The following is a 23,134-nucleotide window of genomic DNA, read 5'->3' as shown; positions in this document are numbered from 1 at the left end:
CCAGCGACTGTCTGACCAATGAGAATCTGGTCGAAAAAGAGCATATGGACCAACCATTCGACTAAGCAACAGGGACATTACAGCCCTTGTTGTTATTTACTTGAATACTGGTAGCAGCAGTTAACAGTGACAAAAGAAAGGCAGTCATGTTATTTGGGTAAAGGTAATATAAAAATAATGTGATTTCTCAAAGACAGCAACCGCTCTGTGAAGTTTGTAAAAACTCTGAACGAAAAGTGGCAGAAAAATAAACCTGCAGCACCAAACAACTAAAGCAGCAGTATAACACCAGCAACCGGTGTTTTCTCAGTTTCACATGAAGCTTCATCCCCAATTCCAAAAGCACAGCTAGAACAGACAATGTGGTGGAAGGAAATTACACAGAAGCATTACAAAGATGTGCTACCAACCCCTACAACTGCTGCTGCTATTCTGTTTCTGTTGCACAGCAGCTCCTGTTGTTAACAAAGAAGCACTGCTAGCTGTTATTGGTGCTTTTCTTTTGTTGCTCTTGCTCATACAACCCAAGTTACTAGTTTTAATTAAGGAAACTATTTTAGTGTTGTGTTTTGTCTTAAGTTTACATAAAAAGAAACAAAATAGATCCTGAAATCATCTACAAGACGGGAAAAAAAACAAGATTCAACTTTCTGGCTACATCACCCAGCCCTACACGCAAGTAACTGTTACAAATTAGCAAACAAGTAGGATGCTAATTGGTTCAGATAAATGCCAAGTGGATGTACACAGTAAGAAAATCACAAATACTATCCTATTCTAACCTGTTACATTATAGGTTTAACAACTGTTCAAGTGGAGATGAACAGCAGCAGAAGATAATGCAGCTTGCAGGCAAAGGGCAATATTTTTTATTAAATACAAACCCTGTCATATGTTATCCTTCACCTAACACACACAAAGCAGCACTACATAAAGCTTTGTCTGTATTCATCCTCGGCAACTTATCCAAACTAAGTCCAGCCGGCCGCTCACAGTAGCCAGGCCAAATCGATCCAAATTACCCACTGCTTGGCTGCTTGAGTTCCTTCAATGCCCGATCAATCCCCCACAATTGACAGTTTTAACATGCTCCACCGCACACCACTTCTGTCTGTGTGTGTATGTTTGTGCACACGTGAAAAAGAAAATGTTGAAGGTGCACTGTTCTCTGTCTCATATTATTCCAAGTGTTGCCATCATACTATAGTGTGGAGAAATAAGGAGATAGTGTATGTTTGTTTGTCCTGATCAATACTAATGAAGAGGGATTAGCTGAAGTAATATTGGCTCTTTTCAGGTTGGGGGAATGGGACAGGGCTATTTGCTGAACTGATAGCAAACAGGCTTAAAGGTTTTTGATAACATAATGATCATTTAATATCTGTCTGAGAAGTATAGCACAGTTGCAGACATTGGCAGAAGTCATTGTGAAGGACCAAAAGGGACCGCAAATATTAATCAGACTGAAATGAAAGTGGTTATTGAAGTTATAGCAGGAAAAAAAACATCTGGGTAGTAACAAATCTTAAATCTGTGAAAACAAAATAGCACCCACAGAATCAGCTGGTATCAGTTAGTTCTCGCTTTTCTTTCATGAATGAAAACTACAATTTAAGGTGCCACAATAAAGAGAGAGGTTAATGAGAGCTGATTAATTCAGAAATTTGCAAACATTAAAGACGACACACAGTGCAGTTTGCATATTCATTGAGCTGATCTGCAACTATTGGTCCTGCTGGAATCAGAAGCTACTGCTACTGAAGCTGCTTTGTACATCAAAGAAACTGCAACATCTGTCAGAGTCACAATTCCTGGCTTAAACATCCAACCCAGAATGCCATTGTATCTCTAGAAAGAGCCTTCTGTCTAAAATAAGCACTGCACAAACTTGTGTTTTCTGCACAAACACAATTATTCACCATAATGAAAAAAAATACAAAGTAAAAGACCAGCTTTCGAAATCACAGTTGCTTAGACTCACTACTGCCTACTACTGCTCAGTTTGAAAGAAAGGAAAGAGGACTCCCTGTTGTGAAAGAATATGACGTTGTGGAAATAAAGCACTGATTAGCTCATAAAAACATACAATCCTGCAATAATTTCCAAAATATATTAAATATACACTGATCAGCCACAACATTATGACCACTGACAGATGAACAGAATAACATCGACCATCTTGTTATAATGCAGTGCTCTCCTGGGAAACCTTGAGTCCTGACATTCACGAGGATGTTTGACATGGGGACACGACAGAGCTAAGCTGTTCACCCGGGTTCCACACTGAGCATCTGTGGGATGTGCCCGGATAAGCCTGATCTAGGTAGATTTCACCCTGCAACCCACAGGACCCACAGAATTCACTGCCACCATCCTGGTGCTACAGGACATCCCCAGAGGTCCTCAATCAATGCCCCACTGGGTCAGAGGAGTTTTAGCAGCATAAAGGTAGCCAACACAATAATAGGCAGGGGGTCATAATGTTATGCCTGATTGATGTGAATATAGTTCCTTCTTAATATTTTTTACTACTACTGTGATGACCCACAGTTAGATATTTTACACATGGCACACTCATACTCACCGATGGTATTGAAGCAGTGGATGCTGAGGCTTGCTGGGCTCCGGTCTCCTATATGGATCTCCTCCAGGCTGTGATCTGAGCTGTTGGACAGTATGACCTGCACTGCAACCATACTGGGCTGGTACAAACATGGCTGCCTGGGGAAATGGTACTTCGCTGCCAGGCCTTTTCCTGTCATATGGTGAAGCAGCTCATAGGTTTTCACAGGGCCAAAAGATGAGGTGGTGACCTAGAAGGATACATGAAAGACAGGAATACACCACTGATTCTTAGTGTGACTTGGCGCAGTACTTGAAACTAGGGCTAAACAATATTATATAAACCTGATAATGCAATGTTTTGTTTTTCTGCAAGTTATATTGTATAACATGAAAAAATACTTTATTTTCACCAAATGACTTGACAAATTATTTTGAAAGAATTAGTCCTTAAATATAATGATTTTGTAGGGGAATGCACCTACATCAGCTTATGGATAGATGCTACAATTTTCAGATGTTCCTTAAACACCTCACAGACAGTCTGTGGTAGAAGCCAACTAAACAGTTGTGCACAAAAGAAGCCTCTAGTCTCCATTTAACTTTTGCAGAAGCTCAGGCAGTTGTGCAATCAAAAATGACAATAAGCATCCTAATGTCAGTTTTTCTCAAGATGCCTCCAAGTTATTATATCTAGTTTTTCATGCCAAAGTCATTAAGGTTCATGTAATTGTGGGTACCAAGCTAAAATCATGATCATGATTAATAGTGCATTAATTCAGTATTTCTGAAATAGTGGGGCGCGCCCCTCTGGGGGGCGCAGAGGCAAGTCAAGGCGGGCGCGAGCGACTGGGAAGAAAAGGTCCATCTACACGGAACTAATAAGCTGAACTATTGTTTTAACGTTGGCCTGTTTTTCGCAGCGTACAACAATACTGAAATTGCGCTTGTCTATAGACTGCATATGGCTGGCCGTTCAGACTTGGAAGTACAGACTCCCGAAAATGGGAGAACACATCGTGAATGTGCAGTTGGAACACCAGCGTACTTGATCATTTCATGTACTCCGCTCATCTACTCCGATTATTTTTACCAGCAATGTCAAACATACGGCCCGCAGGCCAAAACTGGGCCGCCAGATGGTCCATTTCGGCCCGCGGGACGACTTTACAAAGGATAAAAATTACGACATTAACTGTAAATTGTAAATTTGTAAAACTGTAAATTTAAAATAATTTGTAGACCTTGACAAGTTGTTTTGATCATGAAGTAAAATACTAGATTGTTCAGTTCCAGATACCTGTGACTGAATGTTTTGTGTTTTTGTAGATAAACTGTGATCTGGCAGTTATAATGCATGTGTAAATGATGAACTGAGGCATAATAGGCTACTGTTGAAAATGAACTTGTTTTCCATAAGAAATTTCAGGTTCATAATGTTTTGTAAAAAGATAGTTCATTAAATGTGAACATTTTCAGACTGACTTTTTTGAACTAAAACAAAGGGGAAAAGCTGGAGTTGTGGTTATTTATACGTTATTATGCTGTGATTTTACTGGTGGGGCCCACTGGAGATCAGATTGGGTTTATGTGGTCCCTGGACTAAAATGAGTTTGACACCCCTGATCTTTACTGTGAAAAACAACAAAATGGAATCAGAAAAAATAACACAGCCCTGCATATTCACATTTTATATCTATATCTATATCTCTATATCTATATCTATATCTATATATATATATATATATATATATATATATATATATATATGTATATATATTTATGTATATATATATCAGTTTCACATATGCACATATATATATACACAGACACACATATACACACACAGACACACACACACACACACACACACATATATATATATATATATATATTAGTGGTGGGACATGATTTAAAAAATTTATCTAATTAATTACATGCTTTGTAATTAAATAATCGCAATAATTGCAGTTTTGTCAAATAGCAATATTTGACACAGTAAATGACGTTTTTCAATTCAAATAAAATTGTGGTTGACAGTTGAATCAATGAATAGACATATTGGTGTTCATAATATAAAATTTATTTTAAAAAAGGAAAATGGGACATATAGAAAAAAAATTTGATGACTTAAAGCCTGAATTTAGTTGTTTTTTCCACTGTATGGCACACAAAATCAGCATAAGTAGTTGAAGGAGCTTCAAAAAGTTGAAAATCCAGAGATTCATTATGTTTTCATCTTTTCTGGGTCTGATAAATGGTGGAATTTTGATGGTTCTTTTTTTATAGGAATATCAATTTTTATTTATGTAATTTTTTTAAAAACAAAAATTTTATAATTAAGTTATTAAAAGAGATATTTTTGTTGTTTAGGTTATTCCTCCTCCAAGGAGGCAGAGCCTCGACGGAGTAAAAACTTAAACCACAAAAATGTTTCATTTCTATTTATCTGCATTTTTCATCTGTCTGCTACATTCACAGATTACTGCAAATCTAAGTGCAATTATAGCGATTTTATTCAACATTTTAAGACTTTCTGTAAACTCAAGCACTGTCTAGAAAAGTGGTCTATTATGGGATGGCTACACCGTTAGCCGTTAGCATGACTCGTAGCTAACATTAGCTCTGGTGCTAACAGCAACATGTTTTACATTGAGGTGATACCATCGGCTTGAAATGACGCAGTGATCAGAAAAGTCTTTGTTGTACAATTTGTACACAACCAGGCTTTTATCCAAGCTGCCATCGGGAAGATTTTAAAAGAAAACTTTCTGCCCAACAAGTTCAATCTCATCTTCCTTCACTGTTCACCAGTGCCTGACTTCACTCAGTGCTTCCTGTGCTTCTTCTTCATGGTTACAAACAGACTTTAGGTTCATTACCACCACCTACTGGGCTGGAGTGTTCATCAGAGTTACCAGTGTGCCAGAAATGGGGGAACTGAGTAGGGTGCAATTAATTGCGTTAATATTTTTAACGCGTTATTTGCACTGTAATTAATTAATCGAAATGAACATGTTAAAGTCCCAGCCCTAATATATATATAGATATATTTTTTATTTATTTATTATCCCTTATTAATCCCACGAGGGGAAATTCAGATTTTCGCATATCTCCCCAATTGGGGGAGTCAGAGCGACGGGTCAGCCACGGTACAGCTCCCCTGGAGCAGGAAGGGTTAAGGGCCTTGCTCAAGGGCCCAACAGTGGCCACATCGGGGCTTGATCTCTGACCTTCTGATCAGTAGTCCAGAGACTTAACCGTTGCGCCACCACTGCCCCAATAAAAAAAAAAAAAAAAAAAAAAATTTTATTTTTATATATATATATATATATATATATATAAAAAATATAATTATATTATATATATATTTATATTATATATATTATATATATATATATTTTTTTTTACATATATTTACATACGTATATATGTATATACATATATATACACACACACACAAAGTTATTGGGAGGGCACGGAAGTTTTTTGTCCTCCGAAGCGGGGCCTGACAGAAAGAATTTGAGAACCACTACATTAACTGCAAAGACCTACAGCTGACGTGACTTTTCTTTTTTGCGACCCAAACTTTCTTTTCAGGGTTTTTGTTCTGTTCCTCACTCATTGAGCAATTGCTGAATTTGCTAAAAAAAAAAAAAAAAAACAAACAAATTCCTTGTCCTAGAAATAAAATTCAAAAACAAAACTTTAGAATATCCCAGAATCCTTCAACTGGAGTAAATTGTGTTCAATCCGATAGACATCTCTTGCAGATTAGTTATAGAAAATGAGAACCATGTGAGTTTTCTTATTGCATCCAACTGCAAAATAAGCTGTAGCATGTACTTCACATTGTACTTTCTGTAATGGGACTACTGTGCACGTGCACATCACAATGCTGATGTTGAAGTAATTTATTATGCAGCCTGAGTAGGCACAAATCATGCTTCTTGTTTATCAGAAAGATAAACTGCACTATGGATTAGAGTGATCTTTGAGCAGAGTCCTGTTAGAGCAAAAGAAAAGTGGAAGATGATGAAAACAGCACATGCAGAACATTGCCCAAATGTATAAAGCATTAACACAATATCCTGGGACGCTTTGTGCATTACAGTGCAAATGCACCCACACAAGAGGGCAGATTAATAGAAGAAGCTCCGGTCTTCCCATCACCTATATTCATGCAATTGAATTCATCCAGTCAGCAGTCAGAAAGCACCACTTCATAGTGAAGTGGGACCAAACGTTGGCTGATAACTCCCCCACCCAAGCCCTTCGTTCATTAACTCTGTAGGATAAAAAGGAGCGTATTCAAGAAACGTCCTCCATCCGCCCAGTTAGATGGAAATGGGCTGGATGCTCAGTCAAACCAGGCTGAATAAAAACAAACTCTAATGAATAGAAACACAAGTGCCTGCATGGGCCAAACCTGCCATTCGCTGGCCGTCTAAAGGGGCTTTTACCTTTTCAGAGGCAGGAAATTGTATTACCTTCGAGAGAAGTGGAAAACAAAGGAGGCGGAGGTGGGTGGTGGTCTATTTTCTAAAAAATCTTAGATGAACGCTATGACACTTGACGGTGGTGAGATTTTCATTTGATGCTGGCAACTGTCAGCTCTAATTGGAAAGATAAGATGGGTCGGCCCACACAATGCAACACAGCAAACTTTACATACTGCATTGTCAAATGTGAGAATAATCATTTAATGTGCAATAACATGAGAGACACCTCTGTTGTACTTCTGTCAGCAATGCAAAGTAAGAAAAACTGTAACCAAAGCATGGCAACATTAAGTAGTTTTTCTAGTTGTCAATAAAACTCAAAGATCCTTCTGTCTTGAGTGACAGCACTAATTAGTGTTTTTAAAAAAAAAGGACAGATAAAGCCTCTTCACACCTTCTAAAACAATTAGCACCTGAAAACACTCGTACATCCACACAGAGCCAGCACCTGGACAGATGTATGTCATGTGCTCTGCTGCAAAAGAGTTCAGACACAGAAAAGTTTCTATTTACCACTTGAAAGTGATAAAAAAAAAAAATCTAACTCTCAAAGAAGTCAAAAAAGCAGCAAAATAAAGTCACGAGTGCAACCTTTAAAAAAAACAAAACAAAAAAAACCAAAGAGTGGTCGAAAAACACATCTGCAATAAATGATTATGCGAAGGGTGTGAACTAATTAAGCTAATGGAAAATGACTAAGACTATGATAGGAAGAAACACAGTGGAAACATGCTGGTATGATGGCGCTGCTCTGCGTGTTGAACGGTGTCAGTGTACATTGTTTTACTGAAGCTGAACGCACTGCCAGCGTGTTCTGACTTGGGTGGGAAAATGTACGAGGCATCCTCGGACTTGTCATGTGGCTTGTGAGGATGAAGAATCAGGCTGACATGCGACAAGAGCTGTTGAGATGAGTTTCAGTGTGTTTACTTTGGAGGAAGGGACTATACTTCAACAGCAAGACATGAAACAAGCAACATTTGTGACACTATTTCAGTAACCTTGAGGCTACCCGAAAGTGTTGGCACTGCATCAAAATCTCCTTCAATTTTGTTCACTTGTTCTTAGGTCAGATATTTATTCACCTAATCATGAAACCGAGAAACCAAATTTACTTTTGTCATTGTTTGGTGGTTTTCCGGCAAACAATTTTGCATTTTTCAACCAATTTTAAACTCAGTGCCAATGAAAACACAATAATTCCTTTGTTCACCAATGCTACAGTTGCAGTTTGTTGCTCATGGTTGAGAAATTGCCATGTTCTTTTCTTTATTCTTTCTTTATTTTCTCAAAACAAATGGAATAGAATAGTGATTTTTAGGGACAGATAAGTATCTGCATATATACAAGGCAGCTCAATTACAAAACAATGTTGCTGTTGTGAGATGCAATGACAAACTGTGTATTCGGTCTGCTAAAGGATAGAATGTCTGCACCACAAGTAGCCTCCGTTTGGGCTGTCACACTTCTACCATTCTCAGGCTGACTCGGTGTTATCAAGAAACAGGATCTGTAGAGGACAGAGCAAGCGCTGGGAGCAAGTGCACAACCACGGTTGCTCAAAACGGTATATTTTGCTCTCCCATCTCAGAGATCGGCTCCATACAGCACCCCAAATGGTTCAGGTAACTCCTGGAAGACATGAGGCACAGGTAAGTGCAAATGCTGTGAGAAGAAACCTCAGCGGTCATGACCTTCTGTTACGGAGGATCTAAAGTCACCATCTATAGGCAAGACAGTGAGCCTGATGGATCCTACAGAATGTAACAATGTTGTGTTCTTAGACGAGTCACAATTTTGTCAGTCTAGAGCTGACAGATGTAAACGTGTGTGGCAAAAACTTGGTGAACATCATGCAGAATGTTGCATGAATCAGGTCAATCGGTGTGGTGGTGATATAGTGTAATCTGGTATCGCTGGTAACCACAGAACTTGTTGTCATCGATGACAATAAGACTGACCGTCGTTACATTGACACTGTTGTTTAGCCTGTTGGTATGTTAAAATTGTGCTGTGCAAAACTGACTCTTAAGAGTAGAATAGCCGGCTTAACATTTCAAATAGCCCCAGACAAACACATTTTTTGCTAATTCAGCTGTATCTACGATTGCAACAGTTGGAGTATCATATCGGCAACAGTAGAAAAAAAATGTAAAATTGCTCTTAGATAAAGAATACTCTTGGATCAAGAACACTGTCTCCTTGACAGACTCGCAGCATCTCTCGTGGCCAGACCGCCCAAGCACTTACAGGAGGTCAAGCAAACATTTGTTGCCGTGCTGTAACGCCGCTGTGCCCTCAAAAGCGCCCGTCACGCTACCGCCAGCCTGCAAATTTATTGGGCCACTTTTGGATGTGTCAGAGCAGTCGGTGTCGATAAAGCTTGCCGTAATGTTTGCCACCCCATCACAACATAGATTTACCTCCCTGACAGACACATCCTGCTTCAAGGTCCTGTCTGTCCCCTCGCCCCGAGCAGGCGGCAGCGAGGAGGAGGAGGAGGAATGGACGGCGATAGGACAGGGCTTCAAACTGCTTATTATCACCAATTTGACACAGTGGACAGTTAAAGCCTGACACGTGTCCACACAAGCCCCTTCACCCTTCCATCCGTTGTTGTCCTGCTACGCGGTGGAAACCCATAACACCTCAAGTGTAAATAAGAGAAGAAGAGGGATGTAACCTTGACTTCTCTGTCAGTTGTTTTTTTTTTTTGTTCTTCGGGTTTGGTTCACAGTCTCCACCCTGGACAGGAAGGAGGGAGGTGACAATGAGCGAGGAAGTTGATTGAGAGGCTCTATTATGCATCAACTTAAAGGAAGCTCCTGTGATGGATGACACAGACACTAGTCACCTTCAGAACCCGGACGCCACGTTCCCAGCATCCTGTCTGGCAAATGACCTGAAAATCCCGCTGACATATTCAAAAGGACTAACCAGAGCCGGGCAGCCTTGTGCCGTGTGCATAAGAGGGCCAATTTAAAAGAAAGAGGTATGAGCTGTACAGAGATGTATGGGCATATATTGAAAATCCATTTCTGTTTTTCAGACACTGTCTGCCTCAAACACCAGCGATAGGATTTCATTATGCTCTACAAGTGTTGTGAGGACTGAGGTAAGGGACATGTGTTTGACTTTAGGCCCTTAATTGTTCCCTTCAGTCAGGAGATGACAATTAATTGAGGGGCATCACAAAGACCTTGACTGCAAATTGAATTAAATAAATGTTACTACAGCCACCTAAAACCACTCATTTAATGTAACAAGAACTCTCTCCAGCGCATATAGACAGAGGTTACTTAATTTATGCCAATTTGTCAGTAAATTAGGTATTCTAAAATGATTAATTTTGAAAAATTTTCATTAAAGAGCATTAGCAATAATAGAGGACTGTTATTCAGAAACAGTGGTGTCCTTCATCTAGGTCTGCAAGTATTGATAACAAACTGCCAACACTTTTTTGTATTAGCATGATTTTTAATTGAACTACAGCTTGAACTAAGTATTATTAATTACTAGTTTTCCAGATTAGTAGATTATTAGTTTGTGGTATAATGAGTCAGAAAATTATGCCAATCACAATTTTCCAAAGCCAGATATTAAATGTCAGTGAAGACAAAAAAATTCAGCAAAAAATCCGTTTGAAGAAGCTAAACCCAGTGAAATTGTGATATTTTTACTTAAAAAGGACAATTACATAATTATTAAACTGCATACTGAATCACTTTTACTGACTGACCATAATCCACTAACTATTAATGTAGTTTTAATGTACAGACAATGTAAAATCAAGCTCAGAGGAATATAAGAACATGTTGACTGGGGCTGCAAATAATTCTTTTCATTGTCAATTAACCTGTCAGTTGTTCGGTCTAAAAAGTGCCAGAAAACTGCACAACATGTTGATCAGTGTCTCAAAAAAAGGCTAAGATGATGCCCTCAAACGCCCTATTTTGTCCACAACCCAAAGATACTGCATTTACTGTCAAAGAGTACGTAAGAAACCAGAAAATCTTTTAAATTAAGAAGCTTAAATCAGACAACTGAGATTGCTTTCCTTTTTAAAACTACTCTAATTGATTAAACTAATATTAAAATAATTGGAGATTAATTAATTATTGGAAATTAAATAACTGATGAATCATTGCAGGTGTAGTATTCAAAAAAAAAACACAATTTGTTTATGTGTTGCACTGATGGATCAGTACCAATGTGTAATATTAACGTCACTTGTAAATGATTAAAGTGTTTCATGTATAGAACAATTTCTGCAACAGAGACAATTACTAATAAACTAAATTTTATTGGAGTCTCAAAAGTAATATTTTTTTAAAGCAAGATAATTAAAATTTTGAATGCAGTACTGTAATTTGTAACAGCATTTTGATACTATGATTGTTACTTTTACTAATAGTATCAGAATAATGTAAAAAATGAGCTGTATAGTAGCACAGTAATGTATTTATTATTATTTGTGTAGATATGGCCTAATAATTATCTTTATAAATTTGAAGATTCGGGGTTGAGACTAATTCAGTTGCTTACAGTAATATTAAAAAGCTGTGTGGTTTGGTGATATAACTTGAAATGTTAGTTGTCAGTGGCCATGACAACACATATGATTATAAATATTTTGAAGGAACGCTGTCTTAACCTCTGTCACCTCAGAAAAAGGCAAACGAACAACAAAAAGAGGTGGATAGAAAAGATAAAACACCTCCACAGACATATGCATGAACAGATATCGGTGCTCGTTTAGTAAAGTAATTAATAAGCAAAGAAATGCTGCATTATAACACTGACATTTACCAAACTACCTGCTGGCTGCTTAGGCCACCGCACTGACTGTCTATTTCCGTGTAGGCATTTATTCCTATTTAAGAAGCAATCTCTGCAGTTTGAGTGGCAGCAGGAGGTTTGGAGGGCAGGAGCTGCTATATTCGTGGCACTCGAGGTCCTTCTGCTGATTCATAATGAGACGTGAACCCAGAGCGCCCACTACGGGGGAGGTCAGAGGGGTGAGGCGGGAGACGAGGGAGAAGGAGGGGCTGAGCTGGCGCCCGCCTGATGGACACCAAATGAACAAATTATGATGGCCCCCTCTGGGCGTGATGGGGTCAAACGCCCTGCGCCCCGCCGCTGACAGTTCAATTTCCCCCCAACGCAGCTCCATTCGCTAACTGCTAATTATGAATGAAAAGTTATCAGCCTCAGCCACCCCGCCGCACACACGGACAGCGGTCGGAAGAGGTTCGGGGTGGGGTGGGAGGGCGGCGGGGCGGGGTGGGGGATTTAAGAGGCATTTGTGAGAGATCCTAATGTCAAAATGTTATTAGAGAGAGCGGTAGCATGCAGAAACTGGGGAGAGGAGGAGGAGACAGAAGAGGAGGTGGGTCAAAGACAGTGACCAGGGTTAATCTAAATGCCTTTGATAACCATGCAGTAATTCTCTAAAAAGGCCCGAGCGCTCAGCTGAGACAGACTCGCTGCCTCTGTGGGCAGATTGCTGAGAAATAGAAATGACACTGAGGCCAGTGTGTGTGTGTGTGTGTGTAGCTGTTGTGTGCATGCACGGGGAGGGGTGTGTGTGAATAAAGGTGAGGTTATTTACCCTTGTCTATGAATCCCGTTGCCCATCATGTATTTATGCATAGAATTGACTCTAAATCAGATGTTGATGTGCAAAAAGTTCCCTGTTCTAATCTGCATTTCTATTCTCTATTACTCCCTGGCCTTCACCTGAGGAGGAGAGATTGACTAACAAGACTTGTGCTGCATAAACGCTGGCCTGAGACCAGCTGTCAATCATACTGACTGACAGGCGGCCAGGACTGACGGGCAGAATATAGACTAACTCACCACAAAGCTAAGTACAGCAGCAGAGCTGGGACAGTGTGGAGGCCATTCAGATAGCTGGGACTGAGAACACACTCATCAACATGCAGCATAATGAACAGTTTCCAATAAAAAGTTGAAACAGATTTAGAGAAATAAGTGTTTTAGATGCATCTTTAACATGAACTTATCATCCACTGGTATTTAGCCTCATTTAGACTGCAAACAAATCTTTAATTCCCTCTCTGGTCATTGATTAAATCCCAAAAACTCATCTCTGTGTATCCAAGTAACATATTTACATTGTTTTTGCATGAAACTAATCAGTTCATGTCTTAAAATGGCTTACATGCAAGTCACCACTGTTGCCTCAGCTGCAGATCTACATAGTTCCCAGCTCTCTTTTCACTCACTCCTCCCCACTCACTGCAGCTCAAGCAGACCAGCACACCTAAGAATCTGCACAAAAAATGTAAAACTACGCTATACTACACAAGGGAAAGTTGCAGTATTGATGAGAGTAATCCAGACGTACATGTTTAAATTAGAAACTGACTATGAAGAAGAACAGTGAAACAGACAGCTCAACCATTCAAGTTGTAAGGATTGGATTTTTAGGTTTGTTAAGTATGAAACCTTAGAAAGACTGAACCCACATTTTTGAGACCATCATCAATACACTGCAGTTTTAAGGTGAAAATGCTCAGCAATGGTGTTAGCTGCTTATTTCACTCATGATACGTGTTTCAGCAAACAAAAAACACTACAAGGACATGTTTACATTGTTAAAAAAATATTTTCACCAGAAGAGGTCTTTAAAAAAAAAATCTTGTTCCCTCCTCAGCAGAGCCAGGCTAGATGATTCAGCCTTTCTTCCAGTTTTAATGTAAAGCTAAGCTAAATGGCTACAGCTTTGTCTTTATTCAAACAGGCACTGGACTTATGTATTCCTCTCGACAAACATTGTGGCAAGAAAGCATTGCTTGTAACTCCTACTTCTATCCACTCTGTAGATACAGCACCTATTATCTGTGCATCCCTTTTGAAAGGAGCTCTCCTTAAAACCAGTGACTTTGTGGTATATATATGATACAGAATAAATGAAAGTTTAGAGAAATGTCAAGACATGTTTACATATAAAAAACTGTTTGTTTAACCTTGTTGCTCCCATTAGTCCCTATCGATGTGTCTGAATAATTTCACTGTAAATGATACAAGGGCTAATGTTGGCAACAGAATATGGAAGAAGCAACTGTTTAGTTGAGTATTTTCATGTTTCTTTAACTTTATAATTCCACTCTAATGAACTCTTTATCCACTTTATTAGTGCATGTGTCTTTTCAGATAATTTTAAACTTTTATTTTTACTTGAGTAATGGGAAACAATGTAAGAAACAAGCTGCACAGCAGCACAGCAATATATTTATGCAGGCACAGATTTGGCCTCATTATTATGTTTATAAATTGTATTTTGTCTGTGCATCCCTATTGAAGGAGACCTGTGTTACATTTGCTGACGTTTCTCCCTTTAAATCTGCACTTATAAAGGGTATCAAGATTTGGGTAGATTTAAAAAGCCTTCTGAGAAAAAGTTTTGTTTTACATCATACAAATGAAATGAATTCGACTTCAACTGTACAACAGTTCAGATGCCTTTGAGACCGGAGAGGCATCTAGCTTTAACCTTCTAAGCGTGCAGTAATATTGGAGAATAAGAAGTGGAACTAGCTGAACATGAAACTTCAAATTAAGTACTACTAAAAATGAATGGCAACCAATTACATATTAATCACTGAATTCAATGACTGTACATTTAATATCTTTGGACTGTTGTTTGGACAACATAAACAGTTTGAAGACAAAACCTGAAAGCTTTCTGACAATCTAGTGATTAAATGATTACATAGGCAATAAAACTGGTTAAGTAAAGTAATAACTGTTACTTGCAGCCAATTATAAGTAATTTATGTGCAACAACACAAATTGAACAACAAAAGTCATAAAATTCAAATAAATTGTAATATACAACCACATATCAAAATCCTATGTGAATGCTAAACAAACTGAAGATTAGCACTGTTAATACTCAGGTTAACCATCTTAACCTGTTCTGATGTAAAATCTTTCAACAGTAGAGTTACCAGACGCTTGTGTGACACAAAATAGACACAGCAACAGCAGAAAGAATGGTCTGGACATTTTCCTCCCAGGGGAAGACAAGATACAAAATACACAGATGTGAGGAGTCGCTCACATACTGAGGAGAGAAAGGAGCCGTCACACTAGGAAAGGTCAACCATCAGATATACACAACATGGAGGCACGAGGGACACAACATCTGACAGAGAGAGATGGAAGGTGACAGAGAGGAGGAGAGAGATAAGAGAGAGAGAGGTGGAGAGAAACAGAGTGGGTGGACTTATAGATGAGACAGAAATAGAGTTCAAGGGTGTGGAAGAACAAAAGACAGCGAGGGTGAGAAAGACAGACTATAAGAGATACAGGAAACAGGGAGAGCTGTTGTACCTTCCTGACTGGCTATAAATATAACAAGGCAGAAAAGGTCAATAGTTGGCGTCTGGAGCAGAAATGTTCCACAAGGGAGAGAGGCTCATTTCACCATCTCATATGCTGCTCTGCTGTACTGTCAGTGTCCAAACAATTGACTCTCAACACACGTTGATGGAGTTAATGTCATCCAGTGTGTCTCTAATGCAGAGACACACACACACACACACACACACACACACACACACAAGTGTACTAACCTGCATGGTGGAGGAGACGCCGGAGAGAGAGAGGCCTTCGAGGTCGGACAGCAGGCTGGGAGAGAAGATCGAGGACTGTGGTGTGTTTGTAGGTGCAGGAGAAACTGAAGAACCCAAAGAAGACAGAAAACATCAACTTAAACCTTATCAAAGACACTGTGAAGAGTTTCATGCAAGGCTGTGTACTGTACTGTGGATTTCTATACTGTCACCGGGAGGTGCCAAAGACTAGAATTTTCAAACTGTACATCTTTTACAGCAGCTGTAACGTCCCATACTGTGCCCCTTTCACAAATTAATGCAAGTTATACATATCCCCAGATTGTTTCTTTCAGTGTTTCAGATGGCTCCTTTTACTGTGACTGTATAACCCTTGGTTTTAGTCCTGTTCTAAACTGTTTCAATGTCTGTAGCTTTAAATGCATTCAGGAAGAACACTCTCTCTGCATCTGTGGATAACTGTGCAGCAGCCGACACAGACATGAATGAGAACAGGACTTTCGCTCTAAGCACCCATTTTACATGGAAATATCTCTGAATTTACAGCACAGCTGTTGTTTTTAACTTGTGTTTGATGAACTTGTCAGACGACATTGCGGTTATTAAATCAGTAGTTCAGCACTGCAGAGTCGTTCTAAAGTGACTGTTGGTTAACATGTACTTTTAGCAGGCTATGTTTCAGTTACTATTTTCTACTCGTTCTGTTGTCTGACAGACAACAGACAGACAAATACATTAATGAGGGCAACTTTATGGTTTTTTTTTTTTCAAAACACACATTAAGTTCTGTGTTACACTATGTAACAGATTTTAACTGATGGCCGGGTTGAGCGCGGTTGTTTACAGTAGTTATTAGTGGCTCAGAAAAATATTCTTTTTCATTTGTTTTTGACAACTTCCAGTTTCTGCTTGTAAGAATCTATTTTAGTCAAAAAAGCTACAGATATGAAACAACAGCTGCTTGAAATGAGGAGATTTAAATGAAGCATGATGATGAAGTACAATAAAATGTGGAATAGTCTGACACAGAATGAGGCAAAGTAGCAGCAGTTTGCGAGCTTGTTTTCCCATAGAGGAATTTATTCTTATTAGATGATACAAGTACATATTTATTATGATTTCATTAGTCGTGTTTTAGTATTGCTATGACTGGTTTTAATGCAATCTATAAAAGAAAAACTTCAGGCTGGTAAATTCATAAAATATTTTTTAACTGAGGACCGTATTTTGCAAACAGACTGTTGTGGCAATTCTGTTATAAAATTGCCCAATTACACATCCAGCAGACACACAGCAACACTGACATTCGCTTGGACTGACAAATATTCACTCTCATATTAGTTCTCTTTTGGTTTCCACAGAAAAATACCTGGGGTATTAGTTGGAAGAATTCAGCCCTCTTTAATAGGAATCTATCTTTGTGTGTTTGCCATTTAGGGATGGAGAGACAGAATACACAGGAACTTTTTTGCAGCCTGCTGCTGTTACTAACTTGGTTTATGCAAGCAGCATTTGCAGATATACTTACAGTCATCAAGGTCCAATAAAGAGACTTCCTTCTTGGACTTCACTGCCACCTAAAAAGCAAACACAGCAACTTGATGGTGAGCAACACCAGGAGCAGAAGAAGTACTGAAATAATTTCAATTTCACTGGCAGTGCCTCTGAAGACAAAACATATTCATGCCAAAAAATAGATACCCTGCATTTATATGTAACATGTTTGGAATTTTCAGTGATCAGTCATGCATGGTGTCGTGTCACAGCCGCCACCTCGTGCGACCGAGCCCGGCTTGTCAGGTGTTGCAGGAATTACAACACTTGCCTCAAGCTCACATCACAAAAGCCCCAATAAAAACACATTTAAACATACGAGCGCTTTTATCACCCTTTCTCTTAACCAACCTGGCTCCATTCGCATCGCATAAAGAACCATAAAATTCCACTCTGCATACTCGAGGCTGAGCAGACAGGGAGGGGAAAAAACAGGACAGAGATGTGAGGGAGGAATGAGAGTGAAAACAAATCATAAAGTTAGAGGCCGTATCTTATCAGATTGTCTCTGATTGACGCTTGGTGGTGGTAATAGAGACGGAAACCTTGTTAGTAAAGGGCGGTCTGAAAGAGCAGGAGAGACAGAGAGAGACAGAAAGATGCATAATTCATGGGCCATGCCCAAATGACAAAGTGTATGAAATGAGAATTTCATAGTGCAGAAAAGCAAACGGAGGGAGGGAAATAATGTGATGAGCATAACAGCTAAGAAAAAGATTGTGAGGACTGGAAAGAGGGCAAATGAGACACTGGAAGAGAAAAACTAAAGGTGGTACCATGGAGCCAAATTATATCCCAGAGCATAATTTGTGATTTTGAAGCTCTCAACCCATGTGCAGCCAGGAATCATCTGTCTGGGAGAACATGGTGTTAATACTATAGAGTTGAACAGAGAAGGCCCGTTATCCTGTTTACAGTAACATCGTACTTTACATCGGTTAAGACGTGATATATTGTGAATAGTATATATTATCTTACACCAGGGATCAGCATGACAGTGGGAGGAATGCATGATTTTCTGTAGCTTTTTATTTAAATGCTATTAAATGTTTGATAACAGCTCCAAATCAACATTGTATTTATTTAGCACCAGATAATGAACCACAGCTGAACGAAAGATGTTGCCATGGCTACAATGATCTATATAAAATGTAGTCTATTTTTTAATATCTTGTTTTTCATACAGAGCTGGAAATTTCCCCCATAATCTCATCTACTTCTTACAATGTAGCACCTTCACAAAACCATCATAGAGAAGGAAAATGACTGGTTAAAATTTGACATGTGAGTATTGTAAGATACAAACGATATTAAAACTAGTTCTCTAGTTCAAACTAGGCTTGGGATTCATTAGGTTTTTTTGCATATTACTTGTTTCTTTTGTATTGGATAAACAAACCTTACAATTACTAAAAAAAAATAATGCTCACTCTCTTGGGTCTATCTAAATGAAGGAAGCTATACAACAAAACTGACAGGAGATAGCATCCGGATCGATCAAAATGAATAGAATGATCGACAATCATGTGACACGTGCTGTATTTATTCATTTCATATCCAGGCATTCTTGGGAAAATAGTGAATTTTCCCACAGTGTCAAGTAATCCTGAAAAAACATACAGTTTAATAATAATTTCGGTCACAACAACTCTATAAATCTCACGTTTGTCTGCTTAATTGTTTTTCGTTTCCACAAGGAGTCAACATTGTATTTTCAGTTTGAATATTTAATCTCTATGATGAGATACAAGCAGGAATATGCATTGAGAACTAGTTCAAACTTAAAACAGATTCTTAAAGTCACATTCTAAAGGAATCATTTAGAGAGTTTAATTTTGATTCTGTTTCTCGGTTCCAAAACAAATTTGACTCGCACTGCATGCATCTACTGCTCTCAGTCTGCGCCATTAGTCATGCAAGTTGAGTGCATGCGTGCCCTACCATCTCCTAATGCATTTGTCCTAATAAACTGTGAGTCGAGCATTATTCTCTATGTTGCGGAGTTGCTTGATTAGCAGGTAAACAGTAGCACAGATTGTGACTGCCTCATAACAATCGTCTTAAATTAGTGACTGTTGCTACAAAACACAGTACAAGAACAGGACTGGACTCTGTTATCATTACAGTAAACTAGTTGAACTAAACATGGACACATTAAGCAGAAAATAGATCACTATTGTTGTAGTTACAGATATCTATCTGGGTGTTTCTGCTTCTTAAATTGATCTGTGGTAAGCAGCATTTCACACAACTTTGCTGCAAATGGTGGAAGATGCCATAGCAACATGGCATGAACAGGAACTCTTCATATTCAGTGACAGTGAACACAACACACACAGTTTCAGTAACTATTCTACTTATCTAGGCTTGTCACAATTGACTAAATTAACTGTACATGTATAGCAACATTTAACTGTGACTGAAGCAACAGGCTGCTACTTCTCTCACACACCAAGAGAGAACAAACAAACAACAAATCCACTAGTTCAGTCTAGTCAGCACCTTTTTTAAGGAAGATGTTCTGTCTGGCAGTGTGTGTGCTAATATTAACTGTTCAAAAACATAGCAACTTTTTCGATTTATGTATTTATTAAGTGCTTGTTCAACTTGGTTGAAGGGCAGCAGTGTAAGTAGTATTCAAATACTCTACTTGAGTAAAAATACCGCACAAAAGGTCCTGCATTGAAAATGTTTCAGAAAGACAAAGTATGTCAAAATAATCAGAAAAATGTGTGGACTGAAAGAACCCCAGACACCAGCATGAATAAAGCACAGTGGTCTGCGTTTTCAACCAGCTAAATCATAAGGTCACCTTGGGTTTGGTCTTCGTTTCAGTCTTCTTCTGTGGTGCAGGCGAGTCTGAATCCGAGTCGTCCTCCGAGTCCGTCTCAGAGCCAGAGGAACTTTCAGCTGATGAGCTGCTTTCTTGGGCTACAGGTCCGTTACCATTTTCATCTGACTCACTGGAACGCACAAGAAAACTACCTCAGACGTTGGATCAATATAAGCAACAGAACATGTGTATAAAAAACCCTCCTGCACATTTATTCTGTTCAGCTGTTAAGTGAAACTATTTATTTACATTAAACTTCCACAACTTCCACATGTATATAATTTGAACTAACAGCCTAAGAACCAAAAGGCAACGCACACTTGACAAAATCTTTTCTCTTTTCCATCCAAACTGAAAGTCTAAGATTGGCCCGATCAATCTGTTTTTGTTTATGAAGTTAATTCAATGCTGCATTCACTCAAAAAGATTTTTTCCATCTTTCTCCTCTCTCTTTCACTTGCTCTGTCCCTCTTCAATTTGTCCTGATAATGAGTGTTTACTCCGCCTGCCTGGGATTTTCAGCCGTTAAATTAATGAGGGGAATTGTGACGGTAACTGGCTTTTTAACTTGGGCGATGATGAAAAGCCAGTATTAATTTGGCCTACAGATTTCATTTGCTGCGAACAGGAAAAAGTGATATAAATCACTGTGGGCCTGATTAGGCCCTGCCTGAAATGACTGGGCCATAATGAGGGCATTATGCTGTGTTTGTTGTGGAAGCACTGGGGTGAGCTGCTCTAATTACTGTGTGTATGTGTGTGTGCGTGTGTTTGTGTGTGTTTGAGTACTGGGGTGAGTTGCTCTAATTATACTCTCTAATGGAGAGAACAGGGTCAGCCGGCGGCCTGTCACACAGCAAAATCAGGTACATTCTGTGTGAGTTTGTGTGTCCATGAGCAAATGAAGTAGAGTGCATAAGAAACTAAATTTGCCAGTGTGTAAGAGAGTGTGCGTGAGCGTATTCAGTAGTAATGACTCAAATCTCATTCATTGGTAACACCAGGCTGCTAAATGACCAATCAAAAGTCATTATCCATTAGCCATGTAAATGTGGGTTACGCTACTGGAGGAAAATTCTCCTTGATTAGCTTGTTAATGGAACTCACACTAAGGATATTCCAGCAGCCCTGCCAGCCCGACAGAGAGAGAGAGAGAGAGGGAGAGGTAGTGTGTGCACGTGCGCCCGTGTGCGCGCACGTGTGTGTGTGTGTGTGTGTGTGTGTGTGTGTGTGTGTCTGTGTGGTGTGAGAAGAGGAAGAGGTGGTGTACATACAGCATAATAGGTGTGTATGGCTAGAAAATTGTCATTTCTCCTTCCTATTTAAAAACACAGATTTGGATTAAATCTGATAAACAGGGCACATCTGATCCCAAAAGATGTTCTGCTGTCAGGAAAATTCCTTTTCATTACATTGTTCAAATTGAAATTTTTTTTAAAAACTGTCTTGAATGAGATTTAGTGCCTTATTGTGTGAACAGCATTGATTTATAAATGTGTCATATTTTGTGTTGTGATGTATTTTTTTCCACGCATTCCAATATTTCTAATGTGTTTGTGACAATTTTTGGTATTTTTTAGGATTGCCTATGAATACTAATTGTACTACTTATATTATTTTGAGGCTGACTTGAAGGAGTGTTCTCATCAAGTTGCCAGGAAGGACATTTAAGGAGGGAACACAGACATTTTTTAACAATACTTTAAGAAATTATTAGTAGTGTCATTACAAGCAACAAATAGAAGTCTGGTCAGGTCTGTTCATTCATAAAAGTATGATGCTTATTAAAGCGTCCACACTTCGAATATACTGACATGCTTTAACGTTCAAAAAAATGGTAGGTAGCAGTCAATTTTTTACTTTGCAAATTATAGACATACAGCAGATTTGAAAAGGATTAACATCACAGACGACCTTCAATTTTTACAAATTACTAGAAATTGCGAGAGGAAGTATTAGTTCAGTGACAAAAGGGGCCTCAGGATTTCCTTGGAAAGAGCACCTGGACAAGAATGTCTGGATCTGAGTTTTCCCATCATTATTCCACTTAGATAAGCATGTACTAGTTACTGTGTCTATCTTCAAAAACTACCATAAGCCCTATTTGCACAGGACTACAATGACCTTAGGACCTCCACCAATTTGCAAAAATTGCAGCGGTCATCTGTGATAATAATCCCATTCGAATCTGCTCCATCCGTGCTTTGTAAAATGAATTTTCCACCGCTAAATACCTGTCATATTTCACCAAATACAGAGGTCCTGCTACAATATTAGTCCCATGCTATTAGGAATAAACTAATTTTTTTTTCCCTTTTTCTGATTAAGAATTGCGTTGCAATTACAAATTAACATTTGAACAGCATTTTGGCTACAATTTCAGGAGGTTCATAACACTACACAGCATGCAGACCCACACATGGTACAACAGTAACTATGTGGTAGCCCACTAATATCATATTTGTCGCTAGTGTCAAAAGTTTGAGTGCAAATCACATGGTCTCCAGGTAATACTAGCCTTGTGCAAAGAGGATTTTAGTGTCTCAGTGCAGATGTGTGAAATTCCATAATGATATTTGCTGAACATAGTTACATTAACTTCCGTATGTCTAGTGCAATTAGTCAAAAGATCTCACCCAAAAGATATAGCATATGAAAAAAAGTGCTATAAAGCCTGGAGCTTTCAGTTGGAGAGTTGTTTAGGCTTTGCTCATACGTGATGAAGCATTTTGAGAGTTTTTTCCTTGATTTAGTTTTGGGTGTCTTTTTCCAAGTATTGCGTGTAATTAAGCAAACTTTGTAGCTATGGGTGCCAAAATACTAAAATCTGGTGGTTATAATGTTCAAGTTTAACCTTTTCTTGGCAGATACAAAAGATGAAGTAAAAAATGTCTTTGAGAATTCAAACAGAAAAGCTCAAACTAAGCAGAAGGAAATACAGGGTGTCCCAAAAAATTTGACATCATTTCGCAGGCCAATAATTTTGGCAATTCTTGTTGAAATAACCTCAAATTTTCACAGAATATATAGAAAGAGATCAAGATTTTATATTTAATGTTTTATTTTTGTTCTGTTTTCAG

General features: G+C 38.7%; 1 protein-coding gene across 2 annotated transcripts in view; it reads right to left on the bottom strand.

Annotated features, from left to right (window-relative positions):
* The window catches only part of ap3b1a (adaptor related protein complex 3 subunit beta 1a), a 79,256-nt gene that overhangs the window by 16,018 nt on the left and 40,104 nt on the right, over positions 1-23,134 (bottom strand). For both annotated transcript variants that reach the window (XM_023276389.3, XM_035951051.2), the window contains exons 20-23: positions 20,034-20,184; positions 17,196-17,244; positions 15,668-15,771; positions 2,585-2,813 (exon numbers count right to left, since the gene is read on the bottom strand). In XM_023276389.3, coding sequence (XP_023132157.2) covers positions 2,585-2,813; positions 15,668-15,771; positions 17,196-17,244; positions 20,034-20,184 — 533 coding nt within the window. The remainder of the gene's footprint in view (positions 1-2,584; positions 2,814-15,667; positions 15,772-17,195; positions 17,245-20,033; positions 20,185-23,134) is intronic.

Source organism: Amphiprion ocellaris, chromosome 17, assembly GCF_022539595.1.
Source record: "Amphiprion ocellaris isolate individual 3 ecotype Okinawa chromosome 17, ASM2253959v1, whole genome shotgun sequence".
NCBI classification, from domain to species: domain Eukaryota; kingdom Metazoa; phylum Chordata; class Actinopteri; family Pomacentridae; genus Amphiprion; species Amphiprion ocellaris.
This window is presented reverse-complemented; position numbering and strand designations above follow the sequence as displayed.